General features: G+C 46.4%; 1 protein-coding gene across 6 annotated transcripts in view; it reads right to left on the bottom strand.

Moving 5' to 3' along the window:
- Window positions 1-1,526: 1,526 nt before the first annotated feature.
- The window catches only part of ZFYVE1 (zinc finger FYVE-type containing 1), a 43,381-nt gene continuing 24,576 nt past the window's right edge, over window positions 1,527-20,331 (bottom strand). The window contains exons 1-10 of one of the 6 annotated variants that reach the window (XM_055538560.1): window positions 11,173-11,461; window positions 9,765-10,156; window positions 9,549-9,655; window positions 7,136-7,244; window positions 6,488-6,585; window positions 6,284-6,401; window positions 4,732-4,902; window positions 3,808-3,988; window positions 3,216-3,329; window positions 1,527-1,764 (exon numbers count right to left, since the gene is read on the bottom strand). In XM_055538560.1, coding sequence (XP_055394535.1) covers window positions 1,532-1,764; window positions 3,216-3,329; window positions 3,808-3,988; window positions 4,732-4,902; window positions 6,284-6,401; window positions 6,488-6,585; window positions 7,136-7,244; window positions 9,549-9,613 — 1,089 coding nt within the window. In that variant the 5' untranslated portion in view covers window positions 9,614-9,655; window positions 9,765-10,156; window positions 11,173-11,461 and the 3' untranslated portion in view covers window positions 1,527-1,531. The other 5 variants (XM_055538557.1, XM_055538562.1, XM_055538561.1 and 2 more) reach the window with 5 other exon arrangements.

A 20,331-nucleotide genomic window follows, 5' to 3' on the forward strand; every position in this document is an offset into this window, starting at 1 on the left:
ACTGAGCGACTTCACTTTCTTTCACTTTTCATCAACTAGAAAGAGGTAGCAAGATAATACTGATGAACTTAAAGGAAAGAAGCCACAGTCCATATTCCGCAGGAAGATTCCTTTATAACGGCGAATTTAATACACAGTACTAGAGCAGGCCTCAGTCACTGGGCCACGGGAGGCAGGAAGGAAACAGGTGTGAGAGGGACCAACACATTTCCAGGGCTCACGTCACAGTGACACACCAAGAGTGACCACCACGTACCTCCCTGAAGCTTGGCCCACCCCCCAGTTCAGTGAAGAACTGTGTCACTTTGAATTCTTCCTTTTTGGCCATTGACGATAAAATCCACCATGACGACAGGATTTCAGCACAATGGTCTCTTTCCAGTCACGACAGATATGGATGTCCCAGCTCTTGAGAAACAAAAGTTCATCTGACTTCTCTCGCCAGGACTGGAGAACTTTTTCGTAATGATCCGCTGAAATGTTTGTATATACTTTGAAGAACCACTAACAGTCCGTTCTGTGCTCTTTCCCTGGAAGATTTCTCATGACCACCCCTCCAACAGCTCAAGGGGTCGTGTGTCTGGGAATAAAGAATTAAGACACTTCAAAATAAGCAAGAACCCTAGTGCAACACTCAGTAGATGGGGGGCTCACGGGGGCTGGGAGGGGAGGGTGGGGGCAGGTGCTCCACTGCGGGGCAGCGAAAGCCAAGTGGTGGAGCGAATGGAAGCATCGACAAGCAGGGAACACTGCTGGGGAACGCCCGTCTCCTTCTGTGCCCGCCCCCGCTCGAGGGACATCACGTCAACTGCGCTTGGGGACTCCTTGGGTCCGGGGACCCTACCACACCCTCCACCCGTCCGTGACCTGCACGCGAAGCTAGGTGGTCTCTGACACAGGCCAAGGCCAGGGATTGGGATCTGACTCTGGAGGGCCCAGGAAGCTCCCCCGCAGGCCACCCCCAGCAGAAGGTCCCTGGGAAGCTCCTACCCTGGCAGCTGAGGGGCGCGAAGGCTTCGAAGGCTCGGAGAGAAGCAGCAGAGGGAGGCTAGCGGTGCAGTGGCCTTGGACCTGGCTCGGTTTTGTGGGGGAAGACCTGCTGCCCGCTGCCCCCGGATCCCTGCTGGGGACGGACCGCGCGGGAGTTCACGGCCAGCAGCAGCCTGAATGCCTCCACATTCCTTTCGTATGTATATATGGGTGTGTGTGTGTGTGTATATATATATTTATATACTTATTATTTTTAACTGAATTAAAATGCAGTGGATTCGAGTTCATTCCCCTTTGCTCTAAGCTGCTCGGGCCGCCCACCCTGTCGGGGTTCACGCCTTCGGGCCCGCCGCCCGGCTCGCCCCAACTCGCTGTCTGCAACCCCCCGCCCGCCACCCCACAGTGGGAACGGGGCCCCCGGGATGAGGAGAGAGGACACACACCGCCATAGGTGACCAGGAGGAGGGCCTACCTCAACACGACCTCGTTTCTAACCCTGAGAACCTAAGGAATTGTGAAGGACTCGGAGAGGGAGCTGGGGTTAAAGGTCACCGGGCTTTTTATTGCAGTTAAAGCAGACTCGGACAGGATGGTCCCAGCCTCGCGAGGGGACAGCCCGGCGGTCGTGGGAACACTCGTCGCAGAAGCCCTGTCCGCAGGCCCGGCAGTGGTGTTTCGAGAGCTTGACGCTGAACTCCTTCCGGCAGCTGTGGCAGTGCAGGATCTCATGGTCCGGGACCCAGTAGGCCGGCCTGGCTGCATCCTTCACCAGACCTGCGTCACGGAAGGGGCCATGAGGGGCGGCGCACGCGGGACCCAGCACCCCGAGTCCCACCGGGCGAGACGCCAGCGACAGACACTTCACTGGCTCACAGTCTAAGCACACACACATCACCCCTTCCACCCAGGGCTCCCTCACCCGCTACCACACAGGTCAGGATGTCTGGCACTGATATGTGCCTATCTAGTATGCTCTCCAGGTGAGCCTAAACTACGGCTGAATTAAGAACCACTGGCGGAATGGTGAAGTTCGGGCTTTGGAGTCAGGACACAGCTTCATCCCAGTTCCACTGAGCCTGAGTCAGTTAGCTGTGGGATTGACAGGTTCCTTAGAGTCTCAGGGCCTTGGGTTTACTCATCTATAACAACCCACCTTCAAAAGTAGTTACAAGATTACAAGAAATAAAGTGTCTGATGAGCTGGGACCCAACAGCCAGTGAGTGCTCAGCAAGTGAGTGCCTGTTAAGCACAGTTGGAAGGTTCTGCCAAGGGCGGCCTCTGCACCTCCTGGTCACCTGAGAGCAGATGCAACCTGAGCCTCCAGGCTGGATCAGTCCATCTATTTCTACACTCTCAAGTCAAAAGCCTGTCATCAGCTCCTTCTGTGAGCCATGTGATCAAATCTGATGCAAGCAATTGTCATCACAGCCGCCCAGGAGCCCTTGGTCTCTCCCCCGTGAAGGGTGGAATGCCCCAGGCCCAGTCAGCCCTGCCTAAGCCCTCCGCACACTGGCAGGTTTCCCTTCATCTCCCTCTTCCCATCCTGGTTATAAGCCCGCCCCCTCACATCAGGTGAGTGGCTGTCTTCAATCTTAAAGGAATAACAGCTTGGCTGGTGTGGCAGATTGAGGCCCTGCCCCTTCTCTTGAATCTAGGCAGGCTCTGTGACTACAGCAGGCTCTAGCAGAAGAGCTGGTTTCCAGGCCCAGGCCTGTCTGAGAGCCCTGAGGCACTATGTAAGGAGTCGCCAGCACTGGAGAAACCATGTGCAGAGGCGTGGGGAATACAGGGAATGGGGGTGAGGGGGAAGTTCTCCTGAGCCCAGCCTTCGAGGCAGCCCTGCCAGGCTAGCCAGCGTGTAAGTGAGGTTGGCTTGGCCCCCCAAGACCCGTCCAGCTGCCATACTGGAAAGTCCAGCAGTAATTCCCGGCAATGCGACTTAGAGAAGAATGCTTGCCTGTCCTGTTGAGACGTGACTGTTTTAAGCCTTTCCATTTTCAGGTGGTTTATTACGCAGCAATAGATGGCCTAAGAGGATGGCCTCCAGGAATAGACATGAAACCACCAAGGTATTCAGCATGAAGCAGGGAAAGTAAATTCTCAGTCGCGTCCTTGCTGCCCAACTCAATCCAGGTCAGCAGGCTGACAAAACAACAGCCCAAGGCACGGCACTCCGCGAGCCCTCACCCACATACACCGCACCCGAGAGGCACTGCCAGGCCCACCTAGTGGTATGTCAATGGCTGTCACCACAGCTCCTAAAGTGCTCTGCACGGCCTCGCCCACCTTCCGAGCGATCAGCGTCCCACCTTCGTCGTCCCCCTGTGCCTCAGTGACATCTGTAGACAATGATGAAGGAAATGCCATCACCTCTGAGTCATTTCCCAAATGAAAAATTCTAGACGCTTCTCCCAGGGCACCCTGTGCCATTCTGCAAGGGTGGCAAGGGTCTGGGCTGTGGGCACGCACACCACAGCCAGTGAGGTCTGCCACTCCTCTACCTCAGGCCTCTGGGGCTATTTTATAACCTTCCTTTACAGTGGGCCAGGAGCATGACCTAGAACCTCCTCCAGGAGAAGACTCAGTCTAAGCCTATGGTAAACACAGGACAGCTTTAACCCTCCCCCACCCAAGGAACAGCGCCCCCAGGACCCAGTTAACAAAGAGCTTAGAGGATGCCTGGGCAAGACCAGGGGAGCAACTGCTCTCAAAGAGTGAGGCGGGGAGGAACAGGGTTGGGCAGGCGAGAGTCCCATTCCCGACACCCAGTGCCAAGGAGAGGCCCCCCCACCCTGCGGCTCCTGGGCCCCACGTTACCTAACTGGGAGTCCCTGGCTTCAAAGCAGCTGTCACACACCCGCACAGGCGCAGGGCCCCAGCCCCGCTCGGGCACCGGCCGGCTCTTGGAGGAACAGCTGTCACAGAAGCCCTCCCCACAGGCCCGGCAGTGATGCTTGGTGTCGTTATCTTTAAAGGATGTAGCACATTTGTTGCAGCTCTGTTCCAAGCCCAAAACAAACAGAGAGGCAGGTGTCATTCATGTCTGCTCAGCTAAGAAAGTCAACCCAGGGAGTCTTTTGGATCATCTGAGGATCATCTGAGGACGCTGATGGTCCCAACAGAGGGGACCTAAGACCTCCAGCCACATGGAACACCCTCACTGAAGCACAGCTGTGATTAACATTTTCTTCCAAGAAGTGCTGGAAAGGTACCTCACATCCACCTGGCCGAGTCACAGGGATCTCAGAAAGGACTATGTAATTTCAGCCATACAAGCAACAAGGATTCATTTCTTTCACGGCTTCTCATGAGCCTCTGGGAAGCTGAGGAGGAACTGGTCTCCTGTCACAAGTGTTTGGGCCAAATCTGGGGGCTCCCTTGATGTGGGAGCCGTGAGGTTTGTGTATCAAGCTGGGGGTGACCCTAAATGACCTCTAAAGGCTCCCTTTCCTCTCCAGTCTATAGGTATGACCTCAGACATTTGACCAATAACAACTGGCTCTAGTGGGAAAGTGAACTAAAATCCACCACAAGGGAAATACTCAGAAAATAACAGGGGAAATCAGCAGACAAAGAGGACACTGGCTGTCTTAGGTGTGTCCCACCCTTTCCCGCACTCTGGAAGCTCATCTGGCTGGGACAGAGACTCCAAGCCTTCCTCGCAGAACAAGCTAAGGGCAGGGTGAAGCAACACAAGGAGAATGGGCCGTGCCAGGGACCCAGGGCATCCTGCCACCATACCAGGATCTGGGAGTTGGGCCTCCAGTAGGCAGGGGCGATCTGGTCTGTCAGCCAGGACGTCACAGCCTTGGTGGGCCCAAGGCTAAGCTCAGACACCGACTGAGCCATGAAGTTCATCCCGTCCAAGAGGCGCTGGGCAGCGTTGTTGTTGTCCTTCAGAAATCCATCAGTCTGAAATGAAAACACAGGCTCCCATCATGTTCTGAGTGACGGGAGTAAAGGGAAGGAGGGAGAGGGGTCTCAGGTGAGTTACATACCCATCACAGCCAACTCAGAACCACAGATTCCCTGGCAGAGAAGAGCAGGGTCAGATCAGAATCCCTTTGGCTTCTAAGCAACATCACATCCTATGAGTCATTGCTGATACTACTCTTCAAGATGACCACAGGACTTGGTCCACAACTGTTCAATTCAGAACTTACTCTGCTTGTGAGATATACAACCCAGGAAATAAATAATCCTATAAAGAGGACACCTACTCCAAGAGGTCCCCCACCCCAGGCTGGGTTAGGATCTGTTGCTTTAGGAATCACCCAGAAAGGGGAACACCACCAAGTAAAAAAAGTCCCTTATAGAAAAGAGCTTCCCTGGTGGCTCAGATGATAAAGAATTTGCCTATGATACAGGAGACCTGGGTTTAATCCCTAGGTTGGGAAGATCCCCTAGAGAAGGCAATGACTACCCACTCTAATGCTCTTGCCTGGAGAATTCAATGGACAGAGGAGCTTGGTGGGCTACAATCCATGGGGTTGAAAAGAGTCTGACACGACTGAAGCAAACAACACATAGAAGATCGCTTATCTTTCTTCCATGAAGGGAAAAGGCACTGGATGTGCTGTGATTGATGGGTAATTCCAAGCGTGAATCGTGGTTTAATGCAGAATGAAAGCACTGTATCACTGCCTCATAAATAGATTTGTTTTTCCAACATCTTGAATTAAAAAACCCAATTTAAAAACAGTAAAGGTCCATAGTGATTATACTTCTTAGAATATACTTCAAGAAGAATATACTCCAAGACAAAGAAAAGGCTTTCTTACATGAAGATGGTCACGATAGCATTTTCTTTGATAATAAAAAAATCATAAACAGCATGAATGTTCAAAATGAAGAGAATGGGGAAATCAAACTTTAACATTAGACAGAATATTACACAGTTATTACAAATGAAAATCATGAAAAGTGAAAGCAATATGGAAACAAAGCAAAACTGTGGTATGAGAAAAAGCAGTTAAGTGGCACGTTAATTATAATTGTATCTATACAAACATACATATGGAAAATGAGTGAGGAGAATATGAAAAGAAAGTTTTATTTGCTAAGGCAATTTATATATCAATTTTTAGTTTAAGTCGTGTTTCTAATATTTATGCAAGAAATGGGATAAAAATGAACAGTCTAGAACAAAAAAGGCACTCCAGATCATAGCTTCCTAAACCATCAATATACTGAAATTCATGGTTAACGACCATTGTAAACAAGCTCCACTTTCCCATACACAGGAATAACTGGACAACCCGAAGAGAAAACAGAAAAATAAAACAGCTCTTACTCCAGGCCACACGTGCACAATCTCTGTCCGCACCACCGTATCCACAGGATCTTGGTTCCCAAACCAGTACTGCCGGCTACGATAGACCACGCCGCAGTTGGGACATTCGATCACGTACCTACAAGGAAGGCAGACAGATACTGGAACCCCACACCAGGGGCCTGGAGACACAGACAGACCCAACTGCCAGCCACTGAAACTCACCCAGACCAGGCATATTTTGCAAGACCCATCCAGGGGGAGTCAGTGGAAGCAGCCGTCTTGGGCACCACGCTGACTTCATTGCCTCTCTCGTAGCAGGCCTGAAACACGGAGCACTCTGCCAGCTTCTGTTCTGTCCACCAGACCCCCTGGCCTCTCCACACCCCTGTCTGGCCCCACTGCCTGCAAACCAGACCTGCTGAGGGTTTACGGACCCTGGGTTTTAGCAGAGCAGAGGAAAGTCTTTCTTCAAAGAAGTCAGTGCCCTGAATGATTATGATCTGAATGTGTACCCATCCCAGGGGCCCAAAACTGAGCTACAAATTCTATCACTGTCATAGGAGAAATTCATCCAAACTAAGTTTCTGAAGGGCAATTTCACTCTTAGGAATAAACAGTCAATGTAGATGAACCCGGCATACAGGCTCAACAGGATAAGGGGGGAGGTTTAAGCTTAAAAAAAATTAACCAAGGGGCCCCTGGCAACAGACATGTGAGTTTTTAATGGCTGGAGCTGGAAAGAAGTTTCAGATAGACTCAATTTGAATATCAAATACTTTGGTAACAGTCAAGAGTGGTCCTGAGCCAGTCTTCCAAGAGGAGAGTGTGGCCAGCAAGCCAGCTGCTGGAGGAGAGGTTGGGCGGACTCACCTTGCAGGTGAAAACCCGGTTGTCATACTGGTGGGAATATCTGCAGCGGCTCTTGGCTTCATGAGGTACCCCTTCTTTCCCGTGATTCATGCTGTTCTTACATCCAGCCCTGAGGGAGGCACCAAAGCTGACATGAAGCTGCTAAAAGGAGCCAGGGCCGCTTACGCACAAGCGTTAAGCCAGATGCAAGGGCAAAACTAGACCCCCTGTTACTAATTGGGCCCCAAATACGGAGCAGAGAGACAGCAGTCTGTTTTGGAAACTAAGGGCCTCTCTCATACTTGCAATCAACAGTGCTACACAGGTAGTGTACCTATTACTCTTGCATGAGGAAAAAGGGCCAAAAGGGTATCTCTTCTTGGAAAACCACCAGGTCCCTCAATAGGAATGGAGGAACCAGAAGACAGCACCTTGATGAGAGAGAAAACCTGAACAGCCTTCAGGGAACTCAAACATCCAAAGAGCATGAAATAAGAAGTTTAATCAAAACAGGCTGCCAAGATGCAAAACAAAAATTGACCCCCAAATTCTGACAATGCATTAAGAGGAGGCTTAAGCTGAACAAGAAAACCTTCCAAATGAACAGTGAGCTCTGCTCTCCTGACAACGCAAAATCAGGGACCAGGACTTTAGAATTTCACTGTGACAGAAGGGAAAGCTCTGGAAACCCTGGTGAGGCACAGTTAGAATGGAAAAGTGATGATGATCCAACAGAGCCTAAGCCTCTCTTGCTGGGCTCATGGGGCCCGCTAAAGGAAGTCACACTGGCAACTAACATCCCTCTTTCCTCTCTAAGACAAGCCTCAGTCCTCCCTGGCGCAGACTGTATAATCCAAGAATCATGTCCTTGTTACAAACTCAGAGCAAATATGGTGGCCCAGGAGGTGGCCTATAGGGATCAATGCAAAAAGGCGATTCATTACAGAAAAGGCTCAGGTCTCCCCCGTATGGGCAAATGTGGAGGACAGGATTAGATGATGAAGTGATGAAAGCAGTGGAGAGGTGGGCCAGTGTCTACAAGACAGAGTCTGCTATCTGACCCTGACACACTGCATTTAAACCCCCAGGCTCCATCCAACAAGTCACTGGCCTGTGACCGAGTAGCTATCAACAGTTCATATTAATCCAGTGAGCCTCAATGTGCGGTCCCCATTCAGCAACATCAGTATCACCCGGGAACTTAGCAGAAGGGCTAATTCTCAGGCCCTACGTCAGACCTACTGAATCAGAAACTGGGAGCAAGGCCCAACTACCTGTTGTAACATGTCCTTCAGGTTTTCCCGAGGCATGCTAAAATTGAGAATCACTGCTGTTTCCCCTGTAACCAAGGACCAGCAGCATCACCCAGGAGCCGGCTGGAAACACAGAATCTCACCGAGACCTGCTGATTCTGAATCTGCATTTAACAAAAGCCCGAGGCGATGCATACATAAAGTTTGAGAATACTGCCCTAACTCAATGTTCTCAACTCAGCTACACATCAGAATCACCTGAGGAGCGTTTTAAACACACCAGTGCTGAGGCACCACCCCAGATCTGGTAAGTGAGAAACCCTGGAGGCAAAGTCTTTCAATCATTTGGAAAGCTCCCTGGATAATTCTACGGTGCTCTAGGCGTCTGTCCTCATCATGAAAGGAATCCACTAGGACCGATTCTACCCCAGTGCTGTGCACAGTGAACGGATGGAATGACTAGAATTGAAAGCTCTGGTAAGAGAAACACAGAAACACGGGCAACCTAAAGCTTTCCGTGCTTTTTCTTTTCTGTGCTAAATGCTTTTGAACTGTGGTGTTGGAGAAGACTCTTGAGAGTCCCTTGGACTGCAAGGAGATCAAACCAGTCAATCCTAAAGAAAATCAGTCTTGAATACTCATTGGAAGGACTGATGCTGAGCTCCAATACTTTGGCTCCCTGATATGAAGAACTGACTCATTGAAAAAGACCCTGATGCTTGGAAAGACTGAAGGCAGGAGGAGAAGGGGATGACAGATGGTTGGATGGCATCACCGACTCGATGAACATGAATTTCAGCAAGCTCCAGGAGTTGTTGATGGACAGGGAAGCCTGGAGTGCTGAAGTCCATCGAGTCGCAGAGAGTCGGACACGACTGAGTGACTGGACTGAACTGAAAGCTTTCTACAGTGAAAGTTACCCAAACCAGTCAATTTCACATCTAAACCGGTTGGAATCTTCGGGGAATTCTTCATAACCATGTGTCCTGTAATCCCCTGCAACCTCAAAGTGTGGTCCTTGGACCGTTAGACTCACCGAGGAACTTGTTGGAATACCCTATCTCAGGCCCCACTCCATCCTTTAGTCACAGTCTAACTTAAGCAGACCCCATGTGATCTGCAGGCACAGGGAAGTCGGTGAAGCACTGTTCTGAGGCTCTTTTCCCACAGTGGGGACTTACCCGCAGCTGAGACACAGGGAGGAACAGGTGAAGTACTCGTCTGGAAAAAAGGAGCTCTGTGCCATCTGGTCATCGGGGATCTCACCACTGAAGCGGTCACTCAGAGCCTGCGCGGAGGGAAGGTGACACGCGAAGGGCCTCAGCAGAGAGCTCGGAGCTCTGGGCCTTCCACTGGCTGCCCTTCTAACACGCCCTCACTGCTGGCTTATTTCTTACCGGTTCTGCGGCTAGAAGCGGGAAGCCAGCGACTTCTGCTCCTTACCCTCCACCTTCTTGGCCTGACTTACACCAATCCTCACCACAGGAAACCTCAGAAAGAACCAGCCCATTTCCCAAGAGCTCAGAAGGAAGCAAAATTACTGTTCTCTCCTAATGACCTTGGAAGTTATAAACATGTCACACACTCCACTTTTCATTTAAAACCACCAGATACTGACAAATGCCCATTTCATCTTTGTGAAGCTGGGAAAGAAAGCAACACTTGAGAAGGTGGCTTGTCTTCAAGTCGGAGAGAGACAGAGCTCAGAAGTGCGCTGGGAGTTTTCTGGGCATCTCCACCAGTTCTAACCACAGACACTCACTGGAGTTTATTGGCCACAGAACTATCTCTATGTAGAAAAAAGGGTTATCAGCCAAAAAGCAAGGAGGAATTATTCTAGGCATTGGCAGCCTTTTTATCAACTATAGTAACTAACCTAAAAGACAGCAAACGGTCAAAATAAATGCCAAGAAGAAAGATAAAGGTATGTGAAATAACAGATTGAAATTTTTATGTTTAAAGGAAGCTTCCATTTTTAACCCTCTTTGTGTTCACTACTTTAAATTGAAAGTATTCTTCAGGCTGATTTTTTTTTCCCCCTTCAAGCCTTCAGTCATATGCAGTGAAAAAAGTCATATGAATTAAATAGGCTTTCTAGGCTTTAAAAATTATTAAATATTCACAGTTCCTAAGTCTCGACTCTTTCTGTGGCAGCCTAGGCACTACTCAGGGGAAGAGATATAAAAGTAGCTTTAAAACAGGACAAGATGCTACTTTCTTTAGTAAAAAGGTGAAAGAAATTTTAAGATGAGATTCAGAAAAGGGGCAGGTTAGGTTCTAAACTAAGATTCTCAAGTTCTAAACAGAATTTTGCTTAAGGACACTTATTTATTAAAACTCCTTTTCCTTTTTCCCAATGAAGCCTAATATCCTGAGTTGTAAACCAACTGTTTTCAAAAGCACAAGCTCTCAATGTTGAGTCAGGTCAGGTGTTCAAGACAAGAGTAGTGGCAAAGAATGTGTCAGACTAAGGGTGTGGGACTCACCCATGTGCGTTCAAATTCAGCTCCTGCAAAGATAATGAACATGCCCATAAAATACCACCTGCCAGTGACGGCTGACCAAGTGGCAATCTCTGACTCGGACCCAAAAAAACAATCTACGATTAATACATATACGTCCTTTTCTCTTGGTAGTAATTTTGTAAAAAGTAACTAAGGGAAAACAAGTAAGATTTGGAGACAGACTATAAAGGAATATACATGTGAATATTGAAGAGAATAAACAAGATGCAAACCCAGCAGAGTCAAGCCTACACCATCCTCCTCTCTCCTACTTTTGAGTAGGACCTATCCTTGGTCTCACCTTTTCCATGCAGCCTTCCCAACCACTCTGGGAAGATCACACTCTGCCTTCTCTGAGCACCTCCTGTCCTCAACATAGGAACCAGGTAGTAAGTGATGAGGCAAAGCTGTAAGCCTGATATATGTATCTGATCTCCCAGACTAGATCACAAACACTAAGAAAGGCACATACTACCTCTGGATCCTCCTCTCAGTCCAGCACACGTCTTAACAAGTACTCAACTAGGACCTCTGCAATGAAGTGCCCCAGCACCAAGCCCCACGCACACACCAAGCCCCACGCACACACCAACCCACCCACCCTCTCCTCCTCACCTTGGCCCTGCCTCTGCACCAGGTCTTATCCCACGCCCACAGGCCTCTCTAATTTATGCCTAACTACTCCCTGATTGGCCAAATCACTGATAACTCTTTCTGTATTTCTCAAACAGCTGTGTTTCTCAAACAGCTGTGTGCCCAGCCCTCTGGGGCTAGCTGGTGGGCAAACAGAGAATCATCTTCCTAATGTGTCAATTTACTGAAAGATTTGGGGAGGAAGTTTTTGCTTTATTTTTTGGCCACACCATGTGGTATACAGGATCTTAGTTCCCCGACCAGGAATTGAACCCCCTTGCAGTGGAAGCACAGAATCTTAACCACTGGACCACCAGGAAGTCCCAGGAAGTTATTTTTACATAAAAAATAAACTTGGGTATAGCATGAAACCAAATGGAAAATTTGCATAAATGTGAGGACCCCCCGACAAAAAATTATTTCAGCCTGTAGTTGGTAGCTCTTCAAGTGCCTCAATTTCCTTATCTGTAAAATGGGGGTGGCTATTGGAGCAGGGGTCTCCATGGATTACACTGTGAGATCAAATGAAGTTACTCCATAGAGCATTTGGCATAGATTGAGAGCTCAGAAACCGTGAGCTGCCACAATTAATATTTTTATTTTTTATGCTGAGAATTCTTTAATTTTATCCTTCAGATACCCTCACCAACTGATCCAGCTAACAGAAGGGATATAAGAGCTTCTCTCCTTTCCATGACAGCTCCCTGGTCTTCATGGCTGGTTGCATTTGTGGGTGAATATTTAGCTGCAAAAAGATGCTTAAGTACCAAATGCAGTGTTAAAATAAGAAAGAAAAAAAAGAGAGCTAAATAAGGACTGCAGAAGCTACTAAAGATGTATAATGAAACCCAAAGAAGAGCATTTTTAGCCCTCGGTTTCTCTTTTAAATAGGTAACTGAAAGGATAGCCTAAGTAATACTTTTTCTTAGGAAAAATATCAAATTTAGCATGAATCCAACAGCTGGGTTGAACTCAGAAGGCATGCCACTCCCCAGCAAATGTAAAATTGCAGCCCAATAATAGTGACAGCATAAGGTTTTTTTCTGTTCCAAACTCAAGTGGCCTGATTCACTTCTCTTCTCTGGAAGATCTTCAGAAAAATGAGGACATTTCTAAATATCTCAAGGCTTATTAGCATGAAACAATCTGCAGCCTGATCACCATGAGACAAATCCCCATAGAACCTCCATTGTCACCGGCCCTAGGCAACTGTTGGCTTACGTTTGCCAAGGCAACAGTAACTTCTTATGACATCAGAAAGAGAACTCCAAGACCAACCAGCCTCACCTCTTCAGATGCTGGCCACCCATCCTCTCAAATGCTGGTAACACAAGCATCGTATTTCTCTCACAACTCACTGAAGAGCCGGCAGTCAGTAATGAATCAGACCTTGACAAGCATCAGGAGGACTTACATGAATCAAGAGTATGGGAATAAGACTTCCCTGGCAGTCCAATGGCTAAGACTCCACACGCCCCTTACAGGGGATACAGGTCTGATCCCTGGTCAGGGAACTAAGATTCCACATGCTGGATGATGCGGCCAAAAAAAAAGTATGGAAACATAACAATAACTGTTAAAAAAAAGCTTGATGCTCATGTGTTTTAGATACAAGGGTAAGGAGACACTGTCTTCCTTCCTCTATAACCTGTTTCTTTCCAGTGTGAACATTACCACCTAATCCATATACTTCATCTCTTTCAAGAATTCCAAGCCTCACATCATTCCAGGGTTTCTTGGGCTCTCTCCCTCCTGAGGCCCCAAAGCCATAAGAGGCAGGGAAGGACCTTTCCTGAGAAAGCTTGGGAAAGTATCTGAGGTCAGTCTGGAAAAGGTTGCCTGGAGACTAGATGATCTTGAACTTTAGCTGCCTTGACAACAGTACAGCTCTTACTATCTAACCTGTAAGTTTCACTCCAGTCATCAATGGCTAGCAGTGAATTTTCCGATTCAAAATGGAGACTCTTATGTAATCCACGATGCCACCTCCCCCTCCCCGAAATGTATAATAACTTCGTAAATACTTAATAGGTGCTTCCTGATGTGACAGAATCAGAGAGTCAGAGTTCCTACATTTAGAGATCGGAGGCTAAAGGAGGTATTACATAAAACCTGTAAGAATCCAACCTTAAAATGGTTCTCTCCATTATTCATAACTGTAAATACAGGCAACAACAGTTAATTCAATATTCAATTTCCTTGGTCAATAGGGACCTGAGCATCTCTTTTCTTTAAACAGACTTACTTCATCAGTGAGAATATGCTCTGCTGGTAGGTATCTGAGCTGTTGCTACTGTGGAAACTTAGCAAACGAGTGAGAGGTTAAGAAGTGAGAAAAATTCCCCTGGAGAAAAGGAACTGGGGCTTGGACCACAAAGAGGCTAAATGGCAGGAAGAGCGACTAGCTCAGCAGAATGAATGGGAAACACACGGGCAAGTCGCTAGAGCAGAAAGTGACTGAAGGTCTCATACACACACACATGCTCACACACACACACATTCTACAACTCCTCAATCTTGCTCATTAATCACATTTCCTGTTTAATAATGAACAGGAAAAGAATATGAGGAAGGAAAAAAAGATTTAACTTCTCTATGATCTGACTTATTTAGGGAGAAAATGTATACAAACATTACATACATATATTTCTGAATGCACTGAAGCAGCACCAAAAATTTCTGGAAGCGTATGTCAGAAAGTATTATAACAGTTACCATACAGTGAGGGGGACAGGAGTGAAAGGATTCAAGTCATACCTTACTATTGGATTGTACTATTTGAATCTGTACTATTTCAATTGTTCATTACAAACACACATTGCTTTTACAATCTAAAAAATAACTTTTTAAAGTAACCAAACACTCAAATACAACCTATAAGAATGTCCTTTCTAAAGGCAACTGGCAGTATGCATCAGGAAACTTTAAAGACGGCCCATCTTCTGACCTTCTTAAAAGTCGAGTAACTACTGAGAAGGAATACAGCCCAGGGTTTAAAGGCACAAACTTGGGAGCCAGACTACCAGGTTCAAATCCCCACCACTGGAACGTCCCTGGTGGTCCAGTGGCTGAGACTCTGCACTCCCCATGCAGGGGGCCTGGGTTCAATCCCTCTTCGGGAACTAGATCCCACATGCTGCAACTAAAAACAATCCCACGTGCCACAATAAAGACTGAAGATCCCGAGTGCTAGGCTGCAAACTAAGTCCTGGCCCAGCCAAATAAATAAATATTAAAAGAAAAAATTCTCCACCACTCACCAGACAAGCCATCTTGGGCAAATTAGTGTACCTCTCTGTGCCTCTGTTTCTCAACCTCAGAGTTAGTATGAGGATAACATGAAAAATACATGTCAGTGCAGAGCACAGAACATGACATCAGTAAACACTCCACAGAAAGGTTGGCCAGCAGCAATGGGAGCTGCAATTTACCTGAAGGAATTAGGCAGAATGTGGGCAATACCTTTGCCGCTGCTAAGTCGCTTCAGTCGTGTCCAACTCTGTGCGACCCCTGAGATGGCAGCCCACCAGGCTCCCCTGTCCCTGGGATTCTCCAGGCAAGAACACTGGAGTGGGTTGCCATTTCCTTCTCCAGTGCATGAAAGTGAAAAGTGAAAGTGAAGTCGCTCAGTCGTGTCTGACTCTTAGCGACCCCATGGACTGCAGCCCACCAGGCTCCTCCATCCATGGAATTTTCCAGGCAAGAGTACTGGAGTGGGGTGCCATTGCCTTCTCCGGGGCAATACCTTTAGGTACTCAGAAAATATAAGGAAAAATGGAAAGTACTATTAAAATAAGGGCAGAACTACTACATATAAAAAATGATCCATCCATATAAATGAAAAAGCACGCAGCTATTTAAAAAAAAACATGGTTTTATAGGATATTTAATAGCATGGAAAAAATGCTAGGCTTCAACACTCCATAAAAAAAAAGCAAAGTATATAAGCACACACAGATACATCACAACCCCAATTCTCTTTTTAAAATAAGTAGCAAAGAATCATATAATGCCCCATTTATCTATTTTTTGCACACTTAGTTTGCTTTTTTCTTTGCTATTACAAGGCTGTTGCCATTAACATCCTCATATAGGTCTCTGTGTTCCTGTGGAAGAGCTGCTTTAAGGCCAGTTTCTAGAAATGACATGGTTGGAATATATATTATGCATTTCTTTATACTACTGCATTTCAAAGTGGCTGTACTAATTTTACCTCAACCAGAAGTTTGTAAGAGTTTACAGTGCTTTATATCCTCTTTGACATTTTATTGCCTAACCTGTCAGTGTTCACCCCTGCACGGTGGTGGTCTTGCTAGAGGGTTGCAATTTCTTTATTTGGCCATTACAGTCTTGCCTCAGTGCACACAGTGCCTCCCAATTTTCCCAAAAGGTTTATACATTTTTTTCCTAACAATATTCCTGTGTATCTTATGTAAAATAAAGAGAAAATCACAGAGGAAACAAAATCATATAAATCATACTAGAATATATCCCAAGGCTTCTTGAAGTGTTTCTTCAGGGAGTCAGTAAGGCACTGGAAAAGGTGAAGAATACCAGTAGAGAAAGAAAAAAATGGGAGAAACAGAAAGTCAAACAAGCTATTTTGGCACTGATAATATATCTGTTTATGACCATCCCCACTCTTTTGTTCCAAAAAAAGAATGCAAGGCCACCTTAAAAAAAGAAAATACAACAACATAAAACAAAAAATAAGTGGACAAAAATAAATGGCCATTATATTATACACTGCTTTGAACTATGAAGACTTCTGTTAAGAGTATTTTAACAGCAATAAACCTCTCCTAGGTCAATTTGCCTAATTCAGACCTTGAAGGTAGCTTTCTCTAAGCGTGATTATCAGAGAATGAACAACTTCTAATTTAAAGAAGATTAAAAACAACCAGAAAAAGACAAAACAATTTTTTCAAGGATCTGAACAAGTTGCAAGACCCCAGAGTTCCCTGAGGAGAGCCGGAAACACAAGCTTAAACAGGTAACTCCATCCCATGGACAGAGTCGTGGGCCCACATCTCAGTACAGCACAGAGCCTGCCTCAGAGAACAGGAAATACAAGATCCAGGTAAACTCTTGAGGCCAACAGTTACCAAGAATCCTCAAAATTCCAGCTGACCAGGCTCTTTTTAATCACAGAAAGCTTCATGAATCATATCACCTCATAAAAACACAATGTAACAACAATAACAGCAGAAAAGGACCTGACAAACCGGCCTGGAGGAGGGCATCCAAGAACTCTGAGCACAGGTCACTGCTCACGGCACCTGGTGTCCCTTCAGGGCTTCTGTAAACACTAAGCAGGTTAACTTTGAGAAAACCTAAGGAACTCTATAATGCAGCCATTGGCCTAGCTGTCAATAGTCTTAAGGATCAGATTTTACAGCCCTTTGTATAACATAGTACGGATTCAGCCTCCATTTAAGAATGTTCGCAATATTTGGGTGTTATCTTCCACCTGACTACCTCTAAGTCATTACAAGGACATATGTGGTCAGTCGTGTCCGACTCTGTGACCCCATGGACTCTAGCCTACCAGGCTCCTCTCTCTCTGGGATTTTCCAGGCAAGAATACTGGAATGGGTTGCCGTTTCCTCCTCCAGGGGATCTTCCCGACCCAGGGATCGAACTCGTTATCTTCTGCACTGGTAGGCAGATTCTTTACCATGGAGTCACCTGGGAAGCCCTTGAAGAAGTATACTATAAGGGCAAACATTGGTGTCTATCTTATTCTCCACGGTTATTTCCAGCACCTCAAACTCTGACACAGAGATCCACTCATTTATTTGCTAAATGGATGAACGAACAAATTTCCTAAGACCAAGCAACAGGTAAATGGCAGAACTGGGATCCCAATACAACTCTGTCTGACTCCGGAGTCCCAAGTTTTTCTAGTCCAATCAGGATACTATAATGAGATGCCACAGACTGGGAAGCTTATAAACGACAGAAATTTATTCGCCACAGTCCTGTAGGCTGGAAATCCAAGATGAGGGTGCAGCATGGCAGCCTCCAAGTGGGGGTCTGCCTTCTGGTTGACAGACGATGCCTTCTCAGTGTCCTCACTTGGTGGAAGGGGCTAGGGAGCTTTCTGGGGCTCCATTTGTAAGGGTGCTAAAGTCACTCAAGAGGGTTCCATTCTGATGACCCAGTCACCTCCCAAACCCCTGGATATATATGTATACTAGTACATGTATACTAATTGGGCATTAAAGTATTTCAAGATATGAATTTTGTGAGGTTACTAAACATAGCCTTTTGCAACCACTATGCAAAAACCATAAACTTGTCTGAGTGGTAACTTTTCATTCCCTCCTCTTGTTTTTTTTTTTAACTTTTCAATTTGATGTAATTTCAAACCTGTAGAAAAGTTGCAAGAATAGTGTAACAAACTTCCATATACAGTTTACCCAGATGCAGAAATTGCTTACATTGTGTCCCACCGCAAACCTTTTAGACTCCATGGATGAAGCAAATCAGCATATGCCTAAAGTCTGTTCCTGGGTCAACCAGGGCCGGCCTAGCTTTATGCAAACCGGTTCTCCTATCTCTTCCAGTCTCGGGCTCTATGCCCTAACTCTCAGGGCACCCTCAAATCCCTAGCTCAAGTCTTCCTGTCAACAGTGTCCTTTCTCCAAATCCCACACTCCCAGCACTGCTCCAAAGACCCTGTTCCCTTCCTGCTCCTCTGTCCTCCACCTGCAGGCATGGTAACACAGAGGTGTATACAAAGTAAACCTTAAAACAGAAGCAGTCTTGGCAGGAACTGAGTTGATGTATTTATTATAAAGAATGGTAAAATAAGGTTTTTCTCCAAGATGAGGACCTTTTAATTATTATCCGAGATTCAAGTTCCGGCCAGAGGACGCCATTCAACAGGTAACACACTGCACTCATGCCCTTCCTTTCACAGACCCTCTCTTTCCGGCCCAGGTTTCTAATCACCAGCACCGACAGAAGCTGGAGAACTGAGTGTCCTCACCACCCACTGGTCCCCCAGTGAGCAGCACTCAGGCCAGAAACCAACTGACCTTCAGGGCTTTGAAGATGACGCCCGGGTGCCGGGGAGAACGGGTGGTATTGTTCTCCAGTTGCTGCTCCAGAGCACGCCGAAGCCCAGAAAAGTCAGTGGGAGGGTTGTAGGTCCTCGTCCCCTTGTAGTGAATGGAACTGAAGGCTTCCGGGAAGCGGCCCAGCTTCCGGAACCGGTCCTGGATGAGCTTCTCCGGCACCTCGGAGGGGTGATCTGCGGAAACAGGTGTGTGAACAGGGGCCTTTCTTAAGTCTCCTGTCTTTCATTATAAAAGGAATATGTGGTGCAACTCCGTAAATATAAGTACATAAACAGGCAGAACTGCTCTATGCTGTTGGAAGTCAGGATGGAAGGAGCTGCCTAGAAGGAAGCACGAGCAGGGGTTTCTGTGAAGTGGGGCCTGGTACTGAAGTCACAGGTACCCTCAGCTTGTGAAAGTGCTCAGGTATACACTTTTGATATACTGTGCACTTTTTGGTATGTGTGTTACACTTCAAGGAAGTAACTTTAAAAAAAAAAAGAATCAGCCACTTATTTAATTTTAATATTTATTTATTTAATGGCTGCAGCAGGTCTAAGCTACATCACGAGGGATCTCCATTGTGGCTCACAGGCTCTCTAGTTGCGGCACGAGGGCTTAGCTGCTCCACAGCATGTGGGGGTTTCAGTTGCCCAACCAGAGATCGAACCAGAGTCCCCTGCATTATAAGATGGATTCTTAACTAGAAGTGTCTTTTTGTTTTTTAGTGTGCTCATTGTAAAAAATCCAAACATGTCAAAGCACAAAAAGAAAGAAACGTAGGTCCTCTGCTCCCTCCTACTCTTCAAAGGGAACTACAGTCCAGTGATTACCCTTTCAGACTTTCTTTCCTACATAATTCCCAACACATACGTGCAACTTGCTTTCATCACTTAATAACATACGGTAAGTGTGTGTCCTTGTACACTTGATACACTGTGAGGAGACATCTCCTTCTTCTTTTTAACAGCTACATAGTCTTCCATCCTATGGATGGATTTCACCAGTCACCTTCTAATGAGCATTGAAAATAAATAGCTGCTCTGGAAGCGCTGGTCTTATGCTGGTGAAGTTGCAGACAACTACCATCGTGTGAGGGTATCAGCCTTCCCGTAGTTTCTCCAACTTTCATCCAGAAATTTAGGGCGCAGCAGTATAAACAGATTCCATACTCATTTTGGAGATAAAACTGGAAGGACTTTTGGTTTTAATTTCCTTTAATATTTTTTTAAACCTAAATTATTTTATTCCTTAGAAACTAGATTCTGTGCTGACAAAGGATTATGTTATTTTTAAAATTTATTTTTTTAATTGAAGGATTGTGTTAATTTCTACCAAACATCAACATGAATCAGCCATAGTTTTACCTATGTCCCCTCCCACTTGAAAATTCCCTCCCCCCTCCCTCCCCATCCCACCCCTCTAGGTTGTGACCAAGCCCTGGTTTGAGTTCCCTGAGTCATACAGCATAATTTCCTTTAATATTTTAACAACAAAATCATTCCAATTAAACACTGGAAATATGACCTTAGCTCAATTTTTAAAGGTACAGTCATCAAAGAAAAGTAGCCAAAGTTCTGGATCCACAAACAACTCTGGATTCAGAATCCCAGTTTTGCGGTCTACTATCTGGAACCTCCTTGGTTACATAACCTAAGCTCTCTGAGTTCAGTTTCTTCATTTGTAAAATATAGATGCTGTTGATTGAGCTGAGTAACAAAGATAAATTAAGTCTGCATTTATTTTAAGAAAATGTTGGGATT

The sequence above is a fragment of the Bubalus kerabau genome, chromosome 10 (assembly GCF_029407905.1).
Source record: "Bubalus kerabau isolate K-KA32 ecotype Philippines breed swamp buffalo chromosome 10, PCC_UOA_SB_1v2, whole genome shotgun sequence".
NCBI classification, from domain to species: domain Eukaryota; kingdom Metazoa; phylum Chordata; class Mammalia; order Artiodactyla; family Bovidae; genus Bubalus; species Bubalus kerabau.